Here is a 25672-nt window from a genome sequence, read left to right as displayed (position 1 = left end):
TACATTGGTACGTATATGTATTACATATTTTAGGTCTAGTAATATACTTGTACATTGGCAAATAAACCCACGAACATAACGTGAACAAAATGCTATCTTTAAGTCTAAGCAGGCATTTAAGATTCAGGAAGTAAAACGTGGCGTACATTTTCATCTCTGCCAGGTGAGGCGCACGTTGGGACACTCAGATCCCCTAGTTAAATCAAGACTGTTATATCTTGAATATATAGTTATATCATGAAATGTATGATAACATGAGAGAAGTCAACTTTAAACTCCCAAACATTTTCATAAGAATAAGAACAGTTTTGCACTTACAGCAGCCAAAGATTACACTCTACTACAGAAACCTGACAACACATTCAGCAGTTTATATCAGTTCATTTTACATTTGGCTACAGTGACCTTTTTGTTCCAACAAAGCATTGTTAATTTTACACAGCTTACATGGAGCAATGGCAGCTGAGGCTGAAGGTGGTTGAATTTTACTAGGAATTAAGTTTGTATTGGACAGTTCCACACCTCACCTTACAGTTTGTTGTTCCATAACCATGATCAAGTAGGTGGAACTTCAGACTTCAGATTTCAGACTCATGTTATCGTCATTTCTTCACCAAGGAACATGGAGAAAAAAAACGAAACACAGTGCTCAGGTCCCGGTGCCAAGTTACAATATATGAATAAATATGCTACTAAAAAAGCATATAATATAAGCATATAATTATGTATAAATATAAACAATATAAAACAAATATAAAACAAATCAAATCCAATCAGTAGGAAAAACTAAGACATCCAGACTAAGACTAAGATTTATTTATAGCCGATAACTTAAGTGCAACCTCATAAAGTACCAATAAGGGAATGGAAATTTAAGCCATGCAGCAATCAGGGTTGCAGCATTGTTGAGCTGTTTAGCAGCCTGACAGGATCTGGGAAGAAGCTATTTTTCATCCTGGTGGATCTCGACCGGATGCTGCGTAGTCTACTGCCTGAGGGGAGGGGGCAAAACAGTCCATGTGCAGGGTGGGTGGGGTCTCACATCAACTTGAGCTGAGATTACTTTTCACCTGACCAAGGTCATGAATATTAACTTTTCTCCAAACATCTGCTGTTCTGACAATTGGGAGAAGATTTCCCCAGAATAATGGTTGGCAATGTATGTTTACATTAATTACTTATATTTTTTAATAGGATATCTATGTTGTCTGTTGAAAGGGTTGCCCCAGGCCCACCTGAGAGGGAAAAATCATGATTTCATAGAAATCAAGTTAATTAAATCATAGGACTATTAACCTGTAACATATTTAACTTATGTTGATGGTCATCTAGGTCATGGTAATTCTAAGTGATGTATCATAGGCAACTTGACGTGTTCCACCTCTCATCCAAGAGGCTCATTTAGTTCTTCAGTTCAGAACTGAAGAAGCCTTTTGACTTAAAAATGTTTTGGCAACCAACAGGCCCTCCCCTAAATAGTGTTTATGGGAGAATTGGAACCCAATTTGGGAAGCCAGCAAGCTGGAGATTTGTATTCCCTCAACATCCAGAGTGACTTAGAGCCATGTGTTTTCTCCACTATGCTTGCTCAGTCAATAGACTCTGTTCAGCCACTGTATATGTAGCTAGGAGATCACTGATGAAATTTCCCACTGAGGAGTTCACTTTATCCACTGTCTGTTGTGTCTCCTTGAGTTCAGCATCCTACTGTGACCTGCAACCATTTATCTATGCATGTACATTACAGCCCATTTTCTGTATGTTTTCCATCTTCATGTCTGTTCCTGCCAGAAAATCTTAGGGCATCTATCTGTCTGAGTACTCACTAGAGCTTTTGAAACCTGTTATATATACTGTGGATGAACCAGCTTTCTGCCTTCCCCAGCTGTTGTCTCGATATTTAAATGCTCTCTAGGGTGAAGAGCAGCAAACCGAAGCAGAGTTTCCTGTAATGCCTTTTAAGCCAGCTGTTCGTTCTGTGCAAAACAAATTATGAAAGCTGTAGTACTTTTTTGCATTTCCTGTTTTAGAATCAACACATAAGCTGAGTTACAAAATGGAAGTTCTAGCAGTTGATTGTTTTAAAGATTGATTTATCAGAGTCTTAATTAGAGGTCTAATCATAACACATGTGTTGTGGTTCAGGCAGGTAAAGTCTCAATCAGTTAGCCATGATTTGCATATCTTGTCTGAAAAGGTTTGATTGAATAATTGTGTTTGTGCACTACACTCAGTGTTAAAATGCTGGTTAACTGACATTAAAATAATTAAAATTCTGCAGTGAGAAATCGTCTTGACAGACTCATGACAGTCTGAATAGAAGACTTCTCCAGTTTTGCTTATCCAATGAATCTTGTGCCTATTCTAACTAGATTCAGCATGATGAACCATGCAGACAGTCTGGATTATAATGGCAGCTGCGGCACTGAAGGAAAGGCCTTGGAGCTAGCCCAAAAAGACTTGTGTAAATGGACTAGAATTTTTCAGAATAGGCAGAGCCATTTCTTGCTATATGAGGACTATGCGGGTCCAAATTTTAACACTACTGAGTCAGTTACATCTTTCTTTACCACGTATATTGAAATATTTATTGTGAAAATATCGTTTGAACACATTTGCCTACATTCCTACAGTTTAGTTATGTTTGTGATGTATTGTTTTGTTTTATTTAAAAAGAAACATAATAACACAAAGTAAGTTTAAAGTAAACTATAGTATATATGACCGTTAGTTCTGCTGACAGAACATAGGTTAAGACCATATCATCAGTTAGGCACAAGAAATCCACTTTGTAATACCCTGCAAAATATACACAAAAATATTCCTTCAGTATGACATAGTGCTCATCAGTCATTTATCTTTGTTTTATAACTTTTGTCAAAAACTGCTTAAAAGTGACAACTTGGAAATTGGGTGCACTGCTTAAAGAGACACTGTACTGTGTATTGCAATGTTTAATATAAAATCAGATCATGAATTTCTGCAGTACTGTAACATAGCTCAGTTATATAGTATGAATATTTGCTAAGGATCTATTTTGCTTGGAAACCTGATAGAGCTGTCAGGATTGTTCCAAAATGACGTTTGAATATTCACTCTGAAAAAACACATAGGTTCGAACCATTCGAATATCTATATTTGCTCATTATGTCAATAACAGGAGGACAAACTAATACAACGAGACATAACTACTTGTATAGGTATTGTCGGGACAACTCGGTTCCAATTCTTGATACTGATACTGATCGGTCTTATGTCCTTGTATATGAACATGGCTGTTTAGTTGGAGTTCCAGACATCATGGCATGCTCATTTGGATGCACATTTTCGAGATGTGCCCTCATGTTGCTAGTGGTGGAATGGTAAGCTAACTGTAGCTTACACAGCTTGCGTACAATTTTATTTCGAGGCTCCGCATTTTTGCTGTCTACTGACCAAAATCTGAAGTATTTCTAAACGGGGCTTTTTAAGTTGCTTGGAGTCCAAACCACTCTCTCTGCTGCGAGTTTGGCTGTGAACTTTCTGCCATTTAGTTTTTCTCTAGTTTTTCTTCGCCACAGTTTTTGTCATGTCCCACTTTCAGCAGTGAGTGACATTGTGCAAGTGCGACTCAAGTGACCTGACCCATCATGCCGTGCGCAAACATAAAGCAGCCGCTGTCGAAGCAGTTGAATATTAATTTTCACAATCGAATCTCCGTTTTTTAAAATATTTGAATATATATTCGAATTTAGAGTATTCATTGACAGCCCTACAACCTGAGGAGCTCTGTCTTTGCAGAAGTAATTCTGAAATATTTTGGAGCCGCGCACCAGGAAGCAGCACGGCCGCCTTCAGCACTACCAGACCAGGATGTTTAAGTTTGAAAAAATATTTTGCGATTTGAAATAAACATTTTTAGGAACACTGCATCAGTTTCATTTATTGACCTATAGAGGATCCCCATTGTTTACCTTGTATTATAAAAAGTATAAGAGAAATGGCTCTGAGAATAGACATGGTATTTTGAAGGAGGAGTACAACACTGTGGGATCTATCTTTTTGCAGAAGTTTGTTACCAATCTTATAACTTTGCATTGACCATTTATGGTTGAATGTGGGTGGGAAGAGGGTGGGATGGTGTGCAGGTCCTTGTTTGCACATTTCCAAGTTGATGTGGAATTTATAAAAGGAAATTGCAGGTATGCCAGGTTATTTAAAGTAGAATATTTTTTGCTGTAAGCACATTTCTCGAATTCTCCACAAAGTTTTATAATTTAGGCCGCATGGCATTTTATTTGGGTGAACACAAGCGCACAAAGTCAGGCACAGATTGTGATCTGTGCTTGTGTTTTTCCTGTAGATGTTTTAGGCTGAAGTTTTGCAGCTGCAGTGTCTCTGTGAGCTCATTAGGCAGAGCTACACACTTGGTCATTGAGAAACAGCGGGGCAGCCCAGCAGCAGCCGGCCTGTCTGCTCTACTTCACAAGCTCAAAGATACCAGTGTCTCCGGAGGATGAGTGACCCCGAGAGGGGCAGCAGAAGATTGGGAGAGATGCCGAATAGGGTCAGTGTTTACCAGTAAAAATGCAGCTCAAAAACCACCGGAGACAAACATTTCCATATCCATACCACCAATTTATAAAAGAACCAGATACAAGATGCAAAGATGCATTCATGCAGCCATTCAAACCGATGACAATTGCCTAGCGCATACTTCCTAGTTATGTTCAGTATATTAGCTTCCTCACAAAAATGTCAAACTCTCCCTTCATACAACAGCAGTTGTCTGTATACCCAGATTCATTGTGATATTTTTTTCTTCCTAGCACCTTCTCTGTGCTGAGTTGGTAGCCATGTGTTGTTGACGTGTGTTCAATGAAATGATGTAGTTCACTGATTTTCTTGACTTGTAAAGCGATGTTTTAAATTGACGAACATCATATTTGTGACTATGGCAGAACTAAAAGGAAATCAAAAATGTATTTGTTTCCCCCCAGTGACAACTGTAGGATTTTTTTTCTGAAATAATGTCCCACGAGAATATCTTTTCTCAGCTTGAGGGAAGTTTACAAATACAACGATTCATGAATTCATAATAGTGTCATAATCAACCTCGTTTGCAATTCTTGGTGCCCTGTCAACAGACTGACATCTCTATTATGATCATGCTCTATGGGGGAAATGCTTTTTGGGTCACACAGGTATTTTAAAGTTCATCCAGCCCGCTACCATGTTGAATGATGGCAATTAGGCGGTCCACTGTTTGCCAGATCTGAGCCACAAGTAGTCCTGGTTTATGTATTCTCAATGTGTCTGTGCAGATGCATAGTTTCCTATGTTTTAAATGCATACGTGTGTGAAGCATTTGTCAGTGTACTTTTATGATGCAGCAGATCATGTGTCTCTGCAAGACATTTACTTTCACTCTGCTCTGTCTCAACTTGACTGTCTGACTGAAGATGATCTTACACTGCTATGAAAACATCTTATGTATTTATTTATCGTGTTTGTTCTTTTGATGTAACACTGAGTATGTAATAGAGAAAAAATAACAAATCAAATCAAATCTCATAAATATAAATTCTGCAGTTGTTTATAAACATGGTTTTCTATGTTTGACCACTAGATGTCACTCTACACAGAGGGTAAATGTCAGGAAGGGCATGACATCTGAACAGTCTGTGTTCAAAGATTCCTTTGATAAACTGACAACACAGCAATAGCTGCATGCTTGAATGGCTGCTGACATGCCGACAGAAACATCAAACGCTTCTTTGTTTTTATCAAGCTTATTTATGATTAGTGGCTCGTTTTCCTTTTCAATCACAGTTTTAATTTAGTAACACAGTTTTAATTTAGTAACACAGTGAGTGACTGATGGTTTCTTGGCTCTGTGTTCAGCTAGAAAGGTACGCAGATGTCTGAGGAGGCTCTGAGGATGACGTCTTGGCCCTGAACCCCACCAGTATGTCAGGTAAGATGTCTTGCCTGAGTACACCACACACTCACAGCCTCAGACTCCCAGGTTTATTCCAAATATAGTGCAAATGTACTTTAAAGGTGCTGAACTTTAAGTATTTAATCCAGTATTAACCAAACTAACTAATTAACTGAACTTCACTTGTAATGCCTAAAACAATTGCTTCCTGTGAATTTTAGACAAGTAGACTATCGCTGAACTTTTTTTAGATTTCAAACTTAGGAGAAGTTAAATGCATTAAATCTGACAATTAAACTGAGTTGAGAATTTATCCTCTCCATGTGATCAGTGGCATTATTGCTTTGCGATTGTAAAAGGTGTGCTCTCTCCTATAGAAGATGCTGCTGTGAAACCTAAAGCTTAGACTGTAAACCACAAGAGGGCTTTTCACACTGCATAATCTTAGCCCAATAATTTAGCTGCTTTCCCCTCTCAGATTGTTAACCTAGGGTTAACCTAAGCCCAGGGATATAGAGCTGCTAGATATATTGTTTGAGCATCACCATCGCGATGTATGTGTGCGCAATAGTCATATTGCAGGGCCTGCGATGTAGGAGACGTCACTACTGTTGCGCAGTTGAAACATGAATCGAAACTTCCACGCATTCGTCCACAGCACGATGCATGATGGTTAATATTGCTTGGTTAGTGTTAGTGACACAGCCAGTGTCTTGCATCTGTTGCCACAACGAGAGGTAACACAGCTAATTAGTTTGACCATTTATGTTGGTACCACACAGCTCAGTGCCACAAAAACAGGTAAGATCAGTGCAGGTTAATTGTTCACACTTGCACCTCTTAGCCCCAGACTTAATTTTCTGGGGAAAACCCCACAGAGGTGTTTATCCAAAGCAGGGCCAGCAAGCCCTTGGCTAATGTCTGGGTTTGCCCAGTTTTGGTTGAAATGCAAATCTCTACTGTGCTGGGCCATTGCTTGTCTATGCATTTGATGTGCATTTACAGGCCACTGGCTGGAACGCAAATTTTCTGTGTTTTAGATTTCTTTCAAATATAGAATAATTGTTGGCAAAGGCTGCAGCTTACCAACATGCCAGCAGTTGCATGCCACTGTAATATTTGTAATTTGCAGACAGTATTGTAAACAATGGTATTTTTTTGCCAAATGATCTGCATTGGAATCTACACACCTTCTTAAATATGTGTAAACAGGATTTGTGCACATCGGCTCATGTACAGCGTGAACCTCTCCTACCTGCGGTGAGTCATAACATCCTTAGCTGTGCTGGTTTGCAGATCTTACCTCCAGCTTTACATGGTGTATAGTTCGTACCACTGATCATGTGTAGAGGGTCATCATCATGTTGAGTTGAGTATCACCACCAAAGGCAAAACAGTGAACGCATGATGTAATGAGGAAACGAAAAATCAAGATGGAAATCAGTGTCTTTTTTTAGAGGCAGTAGCCAACATTAGTGAAAACTACTTTCTGTAATCCACAAGTCTAGTTTCAGAGTTGTAGTTGAGATTTTTTTTTCACTGACAAGAAATTAAAGGCTTTATTAGTTTATTATTTTTTCATTTTAAAGTTACAGCATCTTAGTTTTAACCTGGTCACCACACTCACACCACACCACAACTGACCTCTATTTCAACATTGTCAACCATTTATTACCATTCTTTGAATGTACACTAATAGACTTAACTTGCACACATAAAAAGAGCTTAAAGGCAGTGTCAAACCTCCAGACTCCTATTTAAGATATACATGTTGCTGTCTAGTCAGCAGGTAGTTACATACATTGTACAGACATTACATGCCCTCTGTGTGTCTGTGGTTACTCAACATAGATACAGTAGTATGCAGGGTGAATTGGCCAATCCCAGTGACCTGGCTGACCTGGCACACATGCTATCGACCTCAGCATAATGAACAGACTCAAGTTTATATGTATTACCTGAGGAAATTAACCTGATCCCCACCACTCACTGTAACACGAGACTGACAACAATATACTGTGACCAAGTGATGTTTCTGATTCTGATGTTTAGGATTCACATTAACCTGCTGTTTTATTAGAATCTGAACTGAAGAGTGTCAGTCTACCTCTCTCTCCTGTTTCACTGAGCAAATAGCTATTTTTTAAAAGTGCCTCTCCCATCTATTTTAGAGCCAGCAGAAAAATGCTCCCCCCGCTGGAAAGATGAGGCCATGCAAAATGGTAATATTTATCCTCCCTCTCAACAGTTCTTTTCCTCCTCTCTGTCAATGTGGGTCAGCTTTTGGAGCACTCATGAGAAATGTAGAGCTTTTCACTAAAACTTGAGAAGCTGCTTCTGATTCTAACCTCCTTGCTTTAAATGTTGTGAAAGGCTTTGAATGACATAAGTAATTCTGTTTAGATCTGATAACTCTCATCAGTATTGAGTTGGACCAATAAGGAACAAAATGTTTTCTCTTTTTCTTTCATATTGTTGGGGCTTTTCCTTTCTGATAAAAATAAATCATCACCCAAACCTTTTGCCAAGTTCATGGGGAGCATTTTACTTGGTTTATACTGGTAAATGGCAAAAAAGCTGTCTAAACGTTGATATTTTTGTTGATTCTGGCAACCCACATGGACATGGCAAAATTAAGTAAATAACCAGACTACAGAGCAGTAGAGAGCACCTTATTTCCTCTGTGAGACTGCTCAGTTTATCCTCAGTACTCAACCATGAAGAACAATTTTAATTTCATAACTTATCCAACACTCATAAGTTGGAATCTGACCTGATGACAGGAAATAAGAATAGCACATTTCAGCTGAAAATGGTATAATAATAGACATGCAAATGAATGCTAAATATTAAATTACATCTATTTAAAGCTATTAATGTCCAAAAATAAATTTCAAGTAATGTCCGTATGTTGTCATTAAGCTAATTATATTTGAATAGACTTAGTTAATTCAAGAATTTTGCTGTGTTATTATCATCAGTAAAACATATGTAGTGATGTAGTTAGTAAAATCACAAATTACACATCAGTAAGTTCACAATGCATTTGTTTTCATATGCTATGCAACTTATTTGGCACTATTTATAGATGAAATATAGAATTTAGTTATTTTTATTTAAATTAATTCATTTAAGTTAAACACAAGGCTAGAGTAAGAATATTGCACTCAAAAGATAATTTGCCTAAAACACAGACTTAAACTCTTTTAATTGTATGTACATTTTCCATCAACGAAGCCCCAGACATGACATGGTAAAAAAAAAAAAATTAATTGTGGCCACAATATAGCTATAATATGCGCACAAAATACTAATTCCATGCCATGTCTGGGGCTCCGTATCCATCTCATTGTATTGCATAAGCTCATTGTTAAAGGTCATATTTAATGCACCATTATGGTGAGTCAATGGGAATAAATTGAATAGTCTGAAGTTCATGCCGCAAGTGCATTTAGGACGTCAAATGCCTACAGGCAAGCATACCGTTCAACAAATATGAAGGAAAAAGTCCAATATATAAAATATAATAATGATTTAAAATGTGCTTCTTTAAACAAAAATTCTCTGGAAATACAGACGACTAAAGTTACTTCAATTACAGTATCAGAGCTGTTTCTGGTTTTGCTGTAATTAGTATTAAACTAAGTAGTTATTTCCACAATAAGAAATTATTTATTGTTAATAATATAATTGATATTATAGAATTGTAATAGATTAATAATCTAACGACCCGTAACAATTGTTTCATGTAACAAATCACTGTAGTTTAGTATTCAGAAACAAGAACACATGCTGTCTTACATTTACAAATTTACATTTACATTTCAAATATCAGCCACAGATGCTTTTAATGACAAGTATGTACCAGTCTGGCTGCAATATGCTGTAAGCAGAGACTGTATATTATCATGTTACAAGATGATGTTTGAGAGGGAAATTGAAAACAGTGCATCCCAGAATAGTCTGACTTCAATTTACTTTAATTGAGTAATATAACTGACTAATTGATTTGCTTTGCTGTAAGTTTGCCTCAAATAATTAACTACTTAATCACTAATGCTTCTGTCAGCACGCAGTGGAGACTTTCCTCTTCCTCACTAACACTTCTTTGGGTTCTTTGTATAACTTTAGCTCACTAAGGCCAGTGTCAGACTCTATTCCTAACAGAGACGTTTGAAATTAAATGCAGCACACACAATCTCTGTGTCAGAGTCTCCATCATGCCTGGCAGCTGTTTTGTTCTCTGCACTGATCACTGGTTCATTCAAGGACACTTTAGTCAATGTTGTTTCAGCTTCATGTGACCTTGTAATAGAGGCCCGGGCAGCTATGAATAGACTAGGCTCATTTCTGTTCCTCTGTGATGCCTGTTGGCATGAATGGAAGGTTTTTGAATTGTCTCAATACAGTTTGAATTGCATTGCAGTACACATATACAGCTCCTATTTGGTGAGTTCAGTGGGTTGTAAGAGGCATTTGTTTATATAAAGGCATGCCTGGTGCACAGTCAGAGATTTGATAGCGTTTTCTACATCTCTGTCCATCCCATCTTCCTGTCTAGGCCCCTGATGTAGATTAATAAACCAAACACATTGACAAGTGAATTTAATTGTAGTTGCACTGTACTCCAGTAGTAATAGCAGTGTTAGTCAATGCTAATCAGTGTCTTCGACAGTGAGTTTAACAGTGTTGGATGTTTGCAATGTCTGTTAATTAAGTTTCTCAGGGTGCTGTTTATCTTCGTGTCTGTTTATCCAAATAGTTCATAGAGAGCAGAGAGCAGCCCCTTCTGATTCCCTCATGGACCCTAAATTCTTTGCATGGTAGTGAGTGAAGGGAGACAAATAATTCTATTTTGCTTGAAGTGTGCCATGAATTACACACATAATTTGAGTTTCAATTTAAAAGATAATTATTCAGGTTGAGAAATTCATAGTTTGTCATAAAACTAATGAAAATTAAGACTGTGAAAATGTGTAATTATAAAGACTACACACCCAACAGTCACCCTAGTGAACTCATTGTCTCATTGTCTCATTGAACAGTCACCAAAAGCCATAACCTTAAACATTGTAGAGCTGCTCCTGTATATTAGCTTGTTCACAGAGCTGACAAGCTACCCTTTCACATAATTGCAGGTGGCAATATGGCAAAATGTATTGTGATTTTCAATACACAATACTACTTTTGTCCACTGACCAGTTTAACACACAGTGGTAAACTAAATGGCATTTTACCTCTTGAATAGGAAAATTACCTTTCTTAATTCACAAACATTATATTTGTAATTCATGGCATATATGTCTCTCTCCACTATCTGCTGTAAAAAAATAAAAAAAATCTGAAATCTACCCAAAAAGCTCTGTTGCTCTTCCTGCTAAATACTCAGTGTTCTTTTCTTCATCTGAAATATGTCTGTCTTTCATTTGGACAGAGCTACTAGACAAATCCGGATTCATTAAGCATTAGCAGTTAAGATGGTGTCAGTAAGGCTAATAGAAAGGCACAGTTGCTCCCCTTCTGGTGGACCACTATGGGAATTTCAGAAAATATGTGTGGTAGTGAATGGGAGACATAAATACACTTTTTTATTCTGTTTAAATTATGTTTTGGATTATACATTTTTTGTTTGACAGTTAAAAGAACATTTTTCAAACTCTAGAAATATGGGCTCTGTGGAACTTCTGTGTTGTGCTGGAAGGCGATCTTTAGTTTACATCAGTAAACTCCATTTCTGAACTAAGGTCAGCCACTGTTGTTCTCTGTTAGTAGAGCAGAAAGAGGCACTGAGATGAGGCATAAAGTCGCATCCTTTTGACTGTCAATGAAATCCAACACATCCACACAAAGAAAGCCACAGTCTAGCAGCATTAAGCAACTCAATCAAATTGTCCACAGGCTTGTATAGGCAACCAAGATATATGGCGAAGGTCTCATTTTACATTTTGTGTTACAATCAGCTCACATTTGGCCAATAATAAAGTGATTCAATCCTCATCAAAACCCATAACTGAATCTTTGTGGAGTCAGTCCCGTATAATTGCAAGCTCGTGAGACTGATGAATGAAAATTAGATTTCTGTGCCTTTCTGTGTATAAATCAAGCAAGCCAATCAAGTTCACTGAGCGAATTGACACAAAACTGAGTGGTATTTTATAGTCCATGCAACAAACTGCAACTTGTTGAAAATTATCTTTCAAATGGACAAACATCGTATTATGGCACAATTTAAACTGGATCAAAACTTAATTTGTCTATCACCAGTAACCACTTGACTATGTATATATACTCAGTGTTGGGGAGACTTAAACCACATGTGGTTGAACTACATAGCTTAAATTCCTTGCTGTAACTTGCTGGTAGTTAAACTACATTGATATTTTGTGTTGCGTCAAGTATTTCAACTACTTTTTGGGTCATGGAGTGAAGTTGGAAGTTGGAGTGATATGGAACATGTCACGACATTCTAAGCCAACACTGCCTCTGATAGGCTTGCCCTGGCAGCACTCAAATGCTTCACAAAGTGGTTGGGTCTTTGTGCGAAAGGCTGTGCTCATATGGCACAAGCATGTCATGGACAACCCTTCCGCTAACCGCGATGCACCCCCAAACACGCCTGCCCAACCATGGCCATATCTGAGCAAGTGCATGTTGGATTTAGATGCATCTACAGACAGTGTGTAAACAGTGTTCATGAAGTTCAACACTGGTGTCCCAGCCAGACAGAACCGGCTTTTTATTATTAAAACAATATATAATTATTTTCTCATTTCCAAGCATTGCTTTGTAGTCATATGGGGCTTATATTTGCAGTTATCCCTACCTTCTGCATTACATCAGTTTTTCAAAAGTGGATGTTACTTGGCAGTACTGCTGTTTGCAAATTGTGTGACCTTAGTAAAGTAAATGACATAATGTGTCTTTATTAACATGTCTCCAAATATTGTGTTTTTGATATGCAAATGAAGAAAGACACACCTTTTAAACTCTCACAAATTGTTTTCTCTTTCTGATAAATACACCAAATGTGTTCATGTCAGATTACTCCAAGTCTGCGCTTGAAAAACACAGCAAAGGATTTTAGTGAATTTCCTTTGTTTGGATCACTGTAAGTGCCAGTAATGCAACAATCAAAGGTGAAATTAATTTACATTGACATGTCTATGAAGTTATTAGTTTAATTCTTATTCAGCTTCAGTTTTAGTGTCACAGCTCACAGTGATAATCAGACAGAATTGTGGCTGACTCATTGGAGAATTCACTGTAGCACTTTTTAAATTGACCTCACCCTACTTGCATAGTGTCTGTTTTGCAGCTCTAATTTCTCACCTTGTTAGTTTAACAGTGTAGTAACAAATACAGAAATGTCAGGAACCCAAAGTACAAGAACGTTGTGAGTGCCTATTAAGATGTTCACACATTTATTGATCAGCAAAAATACTGATAAAATTGTTGTAGATTGTAAAAAACACAATACTATTATTTTTTGTGTTTTTAACAGAACTTTTATATACAAATAGTGTATTAATATCTCCACTGGAAAACACTGAAAATATCAATAATTTATAGTTTTGCATCTTCAAAATTTGAAAAATATGGTCAAACATGAATGAAACATTTTTTGTTAGCCACATTTAGCATTTTCAACAGCTTTTTTTTCAGTGTGGGTGCATGTGTGCGCGCACATGTGTGTGTCTGCTGCAAATCAAACCCACCTTTAAGAACTGAGGGGAAAAAAAGCATGTCAGTGTTTCTTAGAGTAGGATTGTATGTCAGCATCCTGGAAGCTTTCAAGTATTTTAGTACTAATTGATGATGTTATCAGGTGAATGGTCTACTGTCATTGAATTAAATTCAATGTTATAGCGCCATTGGCATTGTATCTTAATGGAAATGGACTGTTATTGGGGCTTGTTCATTGTCTGTGAAGCAGCTGGCATTTTTTCTACAGATGACATCATCGCCGATCTGTCTCTCAGCTGTTCAGTTAAACACCACACTTGTTCAGTTACACCAATTCAGATTACTACTGTATGTAATTTTAGACAGTGGGGTTTCTACTTTTCTCCATCACTCCCTGAATTTAGGGCTTAATCTGCTTTTGTATTATTGTTCTGTTTAAATAGAATCAGCTTTGTGTTGTTGTTTATGGATGTCTCAGTAGTGGCTTGTCTGCAGACCTCTTAATGAGGTCAATGTGGGGAACAAAAGCAGGTCATCAAGTGTCTGTGACAATCACCAGAGTAAAATTCCAGGAGAATGATCTACAATGACTGAAAACCTTTTATTTCACAATCTGCAAAGTAATTTTGCAGGATATATACTGGATGTTTATTTTTTACTGTAATTGTAATATTTCCAAAGATCTTCAAAAAATTTTACATCCAGAAAATATGCAGAAAGAGCTTGCAGCTAATTAAACAATCAGCTCTTGACTAATTTACGAGTTCTCATCAATTGTTTTGATATTAAAGTGAAGTAATAACATGAAGTGAGATGTGAGGAGAAAATAATGACAATTACATTTCACATATTTAATGACTTATTATACTTACTGCTAAGTGTAGTGAGTCCTACTCACTAATTAATATTGCATTGTATGATATTATATACAAAAATATATATACACCAGAAACATCAAATCACAAGCTTAGAACATTACAAAGAATTGAAATGTAATCCCCAAAATAAATATGTAGCATGAGGTAGAACATGTGATAAGGTAGGCAACAATATTAATTTAAAATGTATGTAAAATTAATAAATCAATTTGATGTAAATTATATTACAGTTTAATATTTTACTAACAAACGTATAAGGAGGAACTATAGGAGGCTATCATATCATACTTCATCATCAATTTCATTCACAAATCCAGAGGTACCACTGGACAAATTATTATAGCTGACCAGATGCTGTGAATACCTGAAATATCCATGATATACAAGGCTAACAAACGACAGTACAGTAGCAGTATCAGTATCAAAATCTTTATTTAGTCTTATTCGATCTGTTTCCAGAACAGCAGACTTTCATCGTTCACAGAGGATGTACCGGTTTTCTTTTTTTCCAGAATAGTTTATATTTTTTAACCTATTAAATCCAGCCTTTTACATTTATATTACATGTTGCATTACTCAACAGTAGTTGTTGTATTGACAGAAAATAAAAAGGGGAAAAAAAACGAGAAAGCTTCTCAGCTCGATGTGTTGGGAGTAAGGGTTGACAAAAACACTTGGTTAAGTAGGTAAAAACCTTGATAATCATTCTAAAAATTTGCTCATTAATCAGCATGTGAGAACTCATGATTTTATTTTTGTCACTCCTGTACTTTTTGTAATAACCATGGTATCAGTGAAGTGAAGGGAATGTTATTGCTTTTTTTATTATTCTACAGTGACTGGCCTTGAGATGCATTTGAACTTAAGTTACTTGACCTTGAGCAGCCAAATCCCTCTAATGAGTCTGGACAAGTTTTGAAGTTGTGAGGAATGCATGTCCTCCTCACTTGTACTTGGACATGACATGCCCAGATTGAAATGCCCAGCATTTGTAATAGCCACGCCGGCTACACCATCAGACTAATAACATTACTTAAAGAGTACTGTGAACACAGCGATTTATGGTGAGTTCTGATTATTTTGCAAGCACTCTGTTAATTTTCACAATTGAGGGTTTCCACACCAGCACACAGTCCTTGGAAGGCCCTGAATGTTTTTGAAAATAGACATGGGTGATTTTATGCAAGAATAGAAAATTGTATGTTTTTGAGAATTTTGGGTACTTTACATTAGTAAATAGGCCACGTGCTGCTGTCTGCAAGTGTCTACTGCAGTCTTCAGCAGCACAATTGAGAAGTGTTCACACATTCAAGCCTGTGTGTCTTTTTTAGTTGATGTCTGTGAGCTTTTAAAGCCTGCTAGTTCAGTAATTTACATTGATCAGTGGCTCAAACTATGTGTCCGGGCCCTTAAATTTGAGGGAATTGGGTCTGTTAAGGTCCTCATAAAGCCTTTGCATTTGATGTTTAAGACTGTGTGGGAACCCTGGCAGTTCTGCCAACATGAGGGCAAAGCGTCCCAGCAGAAGCAGTCATGGCATTTAAAAAGAATGAAGTTAAAATTTAAAGCAGTATCTAAATAGATGTTTGCACTTCATCCCAAAGTGCTTGATAATCCTCTCAAACTTTAACCTTTACTGATGGGATCCTTCTGTTGTTCCCCTGAGCTTACCCTGAACTATAAGGAGAAAGCTTCACCAACTAATATGCCCTCCTCAGGTAACACCGAGTAGCCAGGGACATCTGGCTAAAGGCATCATGTCAGTTGAGGGCCCGGGTTGAAAGAGTTTCCTCACATCCAAAAATTGTTCATGACCGGCTTTGAACCCCCGAGCCCTAAAGTAATCAATCAGGGAGGGAATATATCTGTGCAAAAGCCTGCTGCAGGTCCACTGTGGTGAGTTGCCATCAACAGAGATACAGAGGCAAGGAAAGAGTTTTGTAAATGAGGGATATAGTCCAATAGTATCTAAATTAGGAAGACCTTGTTGTTTATCTAAACTGTTTAGTCAATTGCTGGAGACGAGACATCCATGGAATCTGTATTGTTACTCAGCATAACTTCACACAGGAAGTGTGAAATATTCCTCTGGACAGACTATTTTAACACATTTCTGTAACAGCAAGGTTAAAAAGAAAAAGATGCAACTGAAAAAAAGACAATTGGGGTAAGTAGAGAAATATTTCATTTGTTTAGAAAGTATTGTGGATTACACTGAAAAGACAAAAATGTAGAAATGTGTATTTATGTACTAAAGTGCTTCTGAAAATATGAAATGTGATGGTTTTTATATGAAACTTGACTGTTTTGTCAAAACTATCATTAAAAGAAATGTTAATTAATCTTAAATCAAGCTCCATTAATAGCTTAATGTGTAGGTTTACACGATCTTAGCTGTAAACAAGCATATTTTTGCAATCGTGTTCGATTTATATATAAAAGAAAATCAGGAAGACTTTGTAATAACTTTTGTAAATCCATGTTTTTGTTTTAAACTTCAGTTAATAGTTATTTCACTCTTAACAAACAATGAAATACTTACTGATTTTACAAAAATATGATAAACATTGGTTACAATTTTACAATTAACTCTTGTTTAATACATACTTACATACTTGTTTAAGTTTCATTACATCTAAATGTACCAATATGTATAGTATATGAATATATAAGTGTTTCCATTTTATTCTATTATGACTACATGCATATGTAGGTGTAATTAGCCTTTTTCATTTATCTTCAGTTCCAGAATTTATAAAAAAAAAAAAAATATGATTAATGATTGAATAATGAATATGAATAATGAATAATGATTCTACACTTAAGAAACATAAGCGATGCATACATGTGTAAGAGCAACAGTTCACAACATTCGTCACAGAGCCATTTGCATCTTGCACATTTTTTAGAAATAAATTTAAGATACTGCGTATGCTTCTCTGACTGCAACAAAAAGATTAAGAAGAAAAGAAATTCTACACTTATTTTAATTAAGAATGCTCAATGAAAATAGATATACATTTGTTTGAAGCTTACATAGATTAAAAAGAAAATGATAGAAACATAAAATCTTACATGGAAAAACCATTGGCATTAATGTGGTCCACTCAGACAACAGATTGTTCCGGTATTGACGGCCGTTAAACTCTGTCTGATGAATGCTTAACAGTTTGTCGCGAGTCTTTTAAGAAACTCTAAACAAGATTAGTCCATGACCAGGACATCACCTCATCAAAAAGTTAAACTGGTATCAAGTCCTCTTTGCAAGCAGATTTGCCCTATAGGGCCTGCCTCTTAACAGCTGTTGCATGTTGATTACATCTACTTGTCACACACTCACACTTATTACATTAATGGAGTCAGTAATCTCATGGTAAGCCTGTTGAACCAGATTATATGAATTAAACATTGATCATTCCAGTATGTACAATGCATTAATTTGTGACATTTTAAATACAATTATGGTTGAAAGACTGACCTAGAACTTCAAAATGTACCAAACATATTCAGTGCTAATGTCTATTATAAAGTCATTATTGCAACAAGTTTAGAAAAAAGAAAAAAGTGAAGCATTAATTTTATATAAATAGCCAGTTAGATGTTTTTTTGAATACTTTATATTTAAGCATTTTTGATTAAATCGTTAAGTTAAAAAAAAAGTCAAAAGAAGTCAAAAATCTATACATGTTTGTTATTATTTATTTGCAAATGAACTTTTTATTTTACATATATTGAAAAATCGTCCAGCCAATTAAACCATGTTATTTGTGTTTATCATAATTATTTGATATATGCCGATTATTTCTCTTAGAGATTTTTCTCTTTTGATTTCTGCTTCTCATACTTATTTTTACCCTTACTCTAATTTGTGTTTATCATATTTATTTGATATATCCTGATATATTTTTATTTATCTTAGAGATTTTTCCCTTTAGATACCTGTTTCTTATTTCTCATTATTTTACCCTTACTCTAATTTTTATCTCCCATTGCACATTTTGACTTTAATAAATGCCTCAAGAGCCTCAAGAGCATGCCATCCAGCATTCCACTGCAAATACTATATATCTTAATCACTATAATGAGCTACACACAGCAAACATATTCATCTTCCATTTAATGGCAGCACTTACTCAGTGTGTTTACATGCACAGCTTAGACAGATTACAGCTATAGTTCGACTATGCTGCTCAATCAGACAACTGCAGTTGTCTGAGTATACATGCCGGTGACAAAATCGAATTACTGGCCGAAGCATGTCATAGCCCGATACGCTAGGTGAAGCCACCTACAGCTGACCTTTTCACGTCACCAGCTGCCTTGGCATTCGAGAAAGATGGCGTTCGAAGAGCGAGAAGAAGCTTCATCTTTGTACATTTCGTATATGGTGTACATGATAATTACACAAACTAGATGCACAATTGCGCTCTTGCTTGCAGTTATTTTGGAGGAAAGCTGCCGCCGTCACCGTCCTTCTACTTCGGGCTCACAACCCGTAAAAAAAATCTCGAGCCTGCACAGAACGTAAAAACCCGATCTGATCTGATGGAGCATATACATGCAAGAGTAATGCGACTATCAATCGAATAATCTAGGTGTATTAATCTATGAGAAATCCGATCCGGTCCGATAGTCAGACTAAGGTGTATACATGCATCTTAAAAATCCAATCATAGTCAGACTAACGCAGTAATTTGGTTTTCTTGTGTCTCATGTAAACGCACTGACTGACTGTGGTCAACATGCAGCAGCTTAATTGGTTGACCTTCTCATAGCACCTGTCTTTAATGAATCACTAATTAAAAAGGTCTAGATCAGGGGTACTCAAATACAAATCTCAAAGGGCCACAAAGGTCCATGTATTGAGGTCGGTCAGGCCACATGCAATAATATTGTAATATTCAAAACGAAATTTCCTTTTCATTCAAAAGGACAACAGTAATAAAAGCCAAAATAGAATGTCATTTCCATTTTGACATAAGTTGAATATTTCCTCTTCAGTCATGCATTATTGTGCTTACCCAAAATCCATACCGCTCTAAGTGAGCACTCCATTGCTTTTTTTTGTTGTGTCATAAATGTGACACGAATCCTGCTTGCAGCTTGATATGACGATTTCAGTGCATTTATTTTTGTTTTTCTTACCTCTGAATTTTGAGGAAATGTCTCTTCAAAATTCCTATGATTCATCTCATAATGCCGTTTCAAATTAGAAATCTTCATCACAGCTATAGTCTCCTGGCATATTAAGCACGTGGGTCTTGTGCAGGTTGGAGGGAGAATGAATGCAGATTTTTCAGTCCATTCTTCTTGAATTGCCAATTTTCACTGCCCACTTTTCTTTTAGTAGTGAACTTGGAACATGCCATTTTCAAGCAATCTAGGCTCCTACAGCCTACAAAATGTCAATATGCGAACTGCTCCAAAAACAAAAGTGAAAGTTAAAAATTGTGCTCGCAGCAGTGAGTGACCCAACTGTCTGTGTATCACTGGCCTGGAGACAAGTCCCAGTATAGACGTGTTGACCCAACCAAAACATATACTGAAGGAATAACAGTTTGGGGACCACAAATATGAGGCCGGCAGGCCGCCTGTTGAGGACCACTGTTCAAGTTGAACAACAATATCTTATCAATATATAAGTTGTTGGCAGAACATTGCAAGGCAGATGTCAGCTCAGCATTGACAAGCAGTTACTCTGATAACATCAACACTCTGTGGAGTTACGGATTGTCTTACAGAGAAACTGTCAGAGAAGAAGAGCACAACTATGTGATGCCGTTATGATAAATCACGTATGTTGTCTGTTGTAAGTGACTTTTAACAGATACTAGTGCATTGCCCGTAGGAAGTATGTATTCCTCTAGAAAAGTGGCTTTTTCATGGATGGCCAAATGAGGTTGTGTTTGAAGGTGGGACGTCAGGGATATAATTGGCCGTTTTTGACAACTTTTGATTTTACCATTATATTTCACCATAAAAACTTTAACTTTGCCTTGTTTGATGTCATTTTCAGCACAACCTCACATTGACTGTACAGTTATTTTTTTCATTTTGACATACTGTATTAACACAATTGACCTAAAAATCATTAAAAAAAAAAAAACATAAAATCCGAGTAGGAAAAAATTAGATTTTTTTACTGTGAACCACAAATATGTTTAACGAAACATTTTTATTACTTATAATGCAAATATAAATTTTTGTTTGCTAAATTTGTGCATACATGTTTGACATTTACAAAGTTATATGCAACTATTTACATTTAAATGCAGGCAATGCCTCAGGCTCAGGCATTAAGATCTGCACTGCGCGCTCAACATTAAGCAGTCTCCTCAGTGTTTTGACTCACAACACAAAAAAAAACAATTCCAGTACACACACTACACCAAACATTACATAACATACTAACTATACACACAGCAATGTTCGCAAAAAAGTATGGTGGACATTATTCATCGTTAGTCTGATTTCGTGTCCTTGCATATCTGGATCTCCTCAGACCCAAACAGACTCGGTCCAGGCTTGTTTAGTCTCATTAATCAACAACAGTCAGTTTAGATGCACAGAATGGAACCAAACCTCTGGCAAAATCCCAGTCCAGCTCGCGCCACTGCAGGTATACTATAAATCCGCTTGTTTCTTAAGGTGTATTGTGGGGAGGGGCTCTGCAGTGATTGGCTCTGGTGCTCACGTGACTATGGTGGCTATGGTTGACAATGCTAGCGGAATTGGTAAATCTTTTATGAAATCATTTATTAACGGTATCATTGTAGTCCAAACAAATCAATCGTTGCACACCCTTAAACCACGCAGCAGCCATGTTGAGAATCTCAGGTCAGTCTTATCCTGATCTGCAGACATATTTGAGGCACACATACACTGATAGACACATGCAGAGACAGACAAAGATTTCTTGCTTTTATAGAGCGATAACAAAAAGGCAGATTCAAGTTCACTACCCTCTAAACATTAAATCTGGCCTCATGTAGTGGGAGAACCTTTGATTTCTTTTTAACTTCATGATACAGATGTAAATCATTTGTTACATATTTCAGCGCAGCACTTACAATGTGCTTCCCACTATCATGAAATCTAAAGTTTAGCTCTTCTGGAATTGTAATTCCATATATCTGAATATCTCTGAGGATTTAATTTAACCACTCTTTTCTAGAGTATAGTATATAGAGAAAACAATAATTAAATGTATCTGTTAATGTAAGGTTAATTGTAGATATTTGTATCTTTATTGTAAAAACCCAGAAATCCATTCAAGACACCAATTTTTCATGAATGACATTTAAAATGTTAGAATATGTAGATACATTTAAAAACTGCCGACATTAAACTATGAAGTATTATTGAGTTTAAGTTGCAGACATACACATTAAAGATTCTATATCAAATCATCAATAGGAGCCAATAATCAACAGGCCTTTATAACAAATTAATTGTAATTCAAATAAATCAAATTCAGACTTTGTTGAATTTTTCTAAATCACTTTTTGTAATAGAGGTCAGTCATTCCCTCTGTTCCCACACAAATCCAAAATGAAACTTTTGTTTATATAAATTTGATAAACCCAGATTTTAAGAGGTATTTTACATGAGCTCAGATTGTAAATTTTGAACTGGAACGCCTGAATTCCTTTGTGAAAATTGAATAAGAGATGTCAAAAAGTATTTTTACCTGACACAACAGAATAAGTAACATACAGCTGAGGCAAATATATTTGTAAATTGGGTTTCCCCATTGAAACCAGTAGTGTACATACAGACGATGCAGGCAGTGTGGTTGCTCTGGGGCCTGTGGGATGGGGGGCTCACCTGTGAAGAGAGCAGGGCCCATCAACAATGTGTTGGGCAGAGAATGGACTCTTGTGAGAGATTCTGGTTGCCACCTTGGAAAAACACATGATTTGCAAGAAAAAGAGACTAATTTAAGTTGTGCAGACAAATCTGTTTGAATAGTCACATTTTGGGGACCTGCCTTCCATATCAGGGCAAGACGCAAGTCCCAAAACTTTGATTGATTGATACATTTAAAGGTGAAGACTTGGGGAAGACGAGTTAGGTAAAGGTTAGCTTTGTGGAAAAGGTTAAAGGTTAGGGTTAGGCAAGTAGTGGTTATGATTATGTTTATGGTCTTCAGGAAATAAATGTAGGTCTTTGTAATGTCTCCAAAAATGAAGTAAACACGACTGTTTGTGAGTATGTATATGTTTACTTCATAACTTCATAGGTAGTGTACACTAGGGCCCATCATAATAGTGTGCACTGAGGCACTGGGGTTGTAATGACCCTCAGCCACTGATTTTAACTTAAACTGTGACCCATGATACATTTCTTGAATTGGGATTATTTATGCATACACATATACTGCTTTGTTTTTGTTTAAAGTAAAAGTAAATTCTAATTTTGCTTCAGTTATTAAATGTCATCAGTGCTTGCCATAGGAATTAAGTATAGTTCAGTCATGCACATCAGGAGCTAGACCGTCCTCTCAATGGGGATTGGGTTATTTTGTTAAGGTTTTTTCAGTTTTCTTCATAGCCTGTTATAAAGAGTATTCCTTATTTCCTTATAAGGTTTTGGTGTGTTAATGTAAAGTGATTTTCATATAAAGCTGTTACTGTTAAAAGTGTTGACATTAGCAGATTACAGACAGCAGACGTGAACAAGCCTTAATGGCAGTAAATCCGACAATACCCCTTGTGTAATAAAATGTAAAAATGACTGGTTATGTTAGCATTATGTAAATCAGGCAAGTAAATACTTTGAAATTACAAAGCCAGTGCTCCACAGTCATACTTGTCTCTTTAACCTGACAGTATGTTTAAGTCACTTTAAGTGTCATATTTTATCTGGACACATAATCACTCGAGGATTACAAGATTATCAGCCACCCACATCACCCACAGTGAAAACTAAATAGGCAGTAAAAGATACACAGCCCACAAAAAATACAGATTTTTATTTAGTCATTCATCTGTCCTAGTACTGCCAGAGACAAAGCAGATAATAATGTAGCAAGGTCAGGCTGAAACAAATATAAATCATTTGCTCATCTTCACAGAAAGAGTAATTTTCAAAACTATATAACTGAACATTTACTTGCTAAAATGTTTGAGCCCATACAAGGGTTTTCAGTCATAATATATTTAATGCTGGTTTGATATATTTATGGGCATGTCACAATACAGCATAGTAAAATATATAACAAAGGGACATTCATAGAGTCAATTTGTTGTTGGGATATGATAATATATATTTGATTATATATCGATTTATCTTAAGATAACTTTTATTAATTAAAATTAAAATGAAAAAGTTAACTAGAATGAAATTAAAATAGAAAAGGCAGTATTTAGAATTAGACTGAGAAGTAATTGAACTTTATGGTGCATATGATATTCTATATATTGCACTTGATATTGTAAATTATGCTGAAAAATGAAAAGTAATTTTGCACGATATATTGATAGTATTGTTTGATTTCATACGTATCCATGTAATCACATTTATCTGATTAACTAGAGGTTGAACTTGTTGGTTACAAAATATTTGTTAAATGAAAAGGAAATCATTGTTGATCACTGAGCTAAACAATGTTTACAAAATTAATTTTAACTCTTAGAAAATAGAAAAAACAAAAGATATCAATAAAAATATCAATATATTTATTGATATATATCTTCTGACTTTCAGAAATTGTAATTGATCTTGTAAATGTATGTAAATATATTCTTTATATGTATAATTTTAAAGGGAAACAATGTAATGGGGAAAATTGTTTTCATATGAGTTAAATGGCAATCTGAACACTGTATATGGAGTAATGTGTTACAGCTGAGTTGGGTAATACCACCATGTATATATGTTTGTTATATATATATGTCTTTTTTGTTTTTTTATTGAGCATATTATTTATAAAGGCGATCTCTTTGAGACACATTCTTAATAGAGGCATAGTCACAAAAACAGCAACAATACCACACAAAGTTACAGACAAACATGACATTCAATACAGAGACAGTAGAACTCATAAAATAAAACCGATAACTGCAACAGTGGTAAAGTGTTCCCTCAATGCCATATAAAAGTCATTTAATGCGTCCTAATTTAAAATGCCAAGACATACACAGAAAACAAAATTTGTGACATTCTGTCGTTAAAATCTGACAACTTCATGGTCAAAAGTCCATATAAACCCTGATCATCTGTTTTTTTCATAATCCTGTACACCAGCAGTATTGATCATGCTTTTTTTTTTTTAAAAGAGGTGAGGTGAGCGTGCAGACTGGCTGCGATTCAGAGAGTTCAGATAAGTACAACCAGCAGGGATTTTAAAGCCAAAACTGCACGCATCTTTCCTCAGACAGTGCCATGTGTTCACACATTCACATGTCTACATGTTTCTGGCCTACCTTTCTGATTTGGTCACCAGCAAGATGTCTGGTCTACTAGTATTTGGTCATCTTAAGAAGATCAAAGGCGTCGGCATGTCATAAAATGGCTCTGAAAGAAGCTTTACAGAGAACTGCAAAAGTAAACAAAACAAGTTTTGTTTAGTTTTAATTCATTTATCTTGCTGAAGCTGCAAAACCATCAAAGTTATTTTTGTAATGTTGCAATTGGCCTCAAATTCTTTGATAAATATTAACTAATTTGAGACAAATTAATAGATGTTTGCAATGATATTATTTTTTGTTCCTCTTGCACTTCAAAATAGAGGAATTTCAAAAGCCTCCAGTTTGTTGGCTCATTAATTATATATATATTTTTGCTTTTACTTTTCTTTTCTGACTTCTGACTTCTTCACAACACATGTTCTAAATTTAGTCAGAGACTGATTAATTCCAGTTGCATCGATGGATAATCATTCATCATCTTTAAGTCATCTTTAAGAGCACCAAAGCTAAACAGGGCTTTGTATAAAATATTTTAAAGTGTGTATTTTTACAGTAATGAAAATAGTATACTGTTGTACATTATGGTTTGTCTCTAAACTGAAGAACAATTAGAATGATGATTAACAATATATATATGTTGAGTAAAAAGTGAAAGTAACCACGTAAATAAATAAATTCTATCACATTTAACAGGCCAAATAAATAGGCTTGTTTAAATATCAGCCAGTCTGTAGCTTTATCTGTAACATGAGCAAAACACAAAGCCCTTAGAATCAGTA

General features: G+C 35.9%; 1 protein-coding gene across 9 annotated transcripts in view; it reads left to right on the top strand.

Moving 5' to 3' along the window:
- The window catches only part of thrb (thyroid hormone receptor beta), a 163433-nt gene that overhangs the window by 121628 nt on the left and 16133 nt on the right, over positions 1 to 25672 (top strand). For 5 of the 9 annotated variants that reach the window (XM_037093490.1, XM_037093491.1, XM_037093489.1 and 2 more), the window contains 2 exons: positions 5884 to 5956; positions 8092 to 8142. In XM_037093490.1, coding sequence (XP_036949385.1) covers positions 5950 to 5956; positions 8092 to 8142 — 58 coding nt within the window. In that variant the 5' untranslated portion in view covers positions 5884 to 5949. Of the gene's footprint in view, positions 1 to 4529; positions 4547 to 5883; positions 5957 to 8091; positions 8143 to 25672 lie in introns of those variants that run through there. The other 4 variants (XM_037093494.1, XM_037093493.1, XM_037093492.1 and 1 more) reach the window with 2 other exon arrangements.

Source organism: Acanthopagrus latus, chromosome 3 (assembly GCF_904848185.1).
Source record: "Acanthopagrus latus isolate v.2019 chromosome 3, fAcaLat1.1, whole genome shotgun sequence".
Taxonomy (NCBI): domain Eukaryota; kingdom Metazoa; phylum Chordata; class Actinopteri; order Spariformes; family Sparidae; genus Acanthopagrus; species Acanthopagrus latus.
The sequence above is the reverse complement of the archived record's forward strand: the minus strand, read 5'-3'. Positions and strand labels throughout refer to the sequence as shown.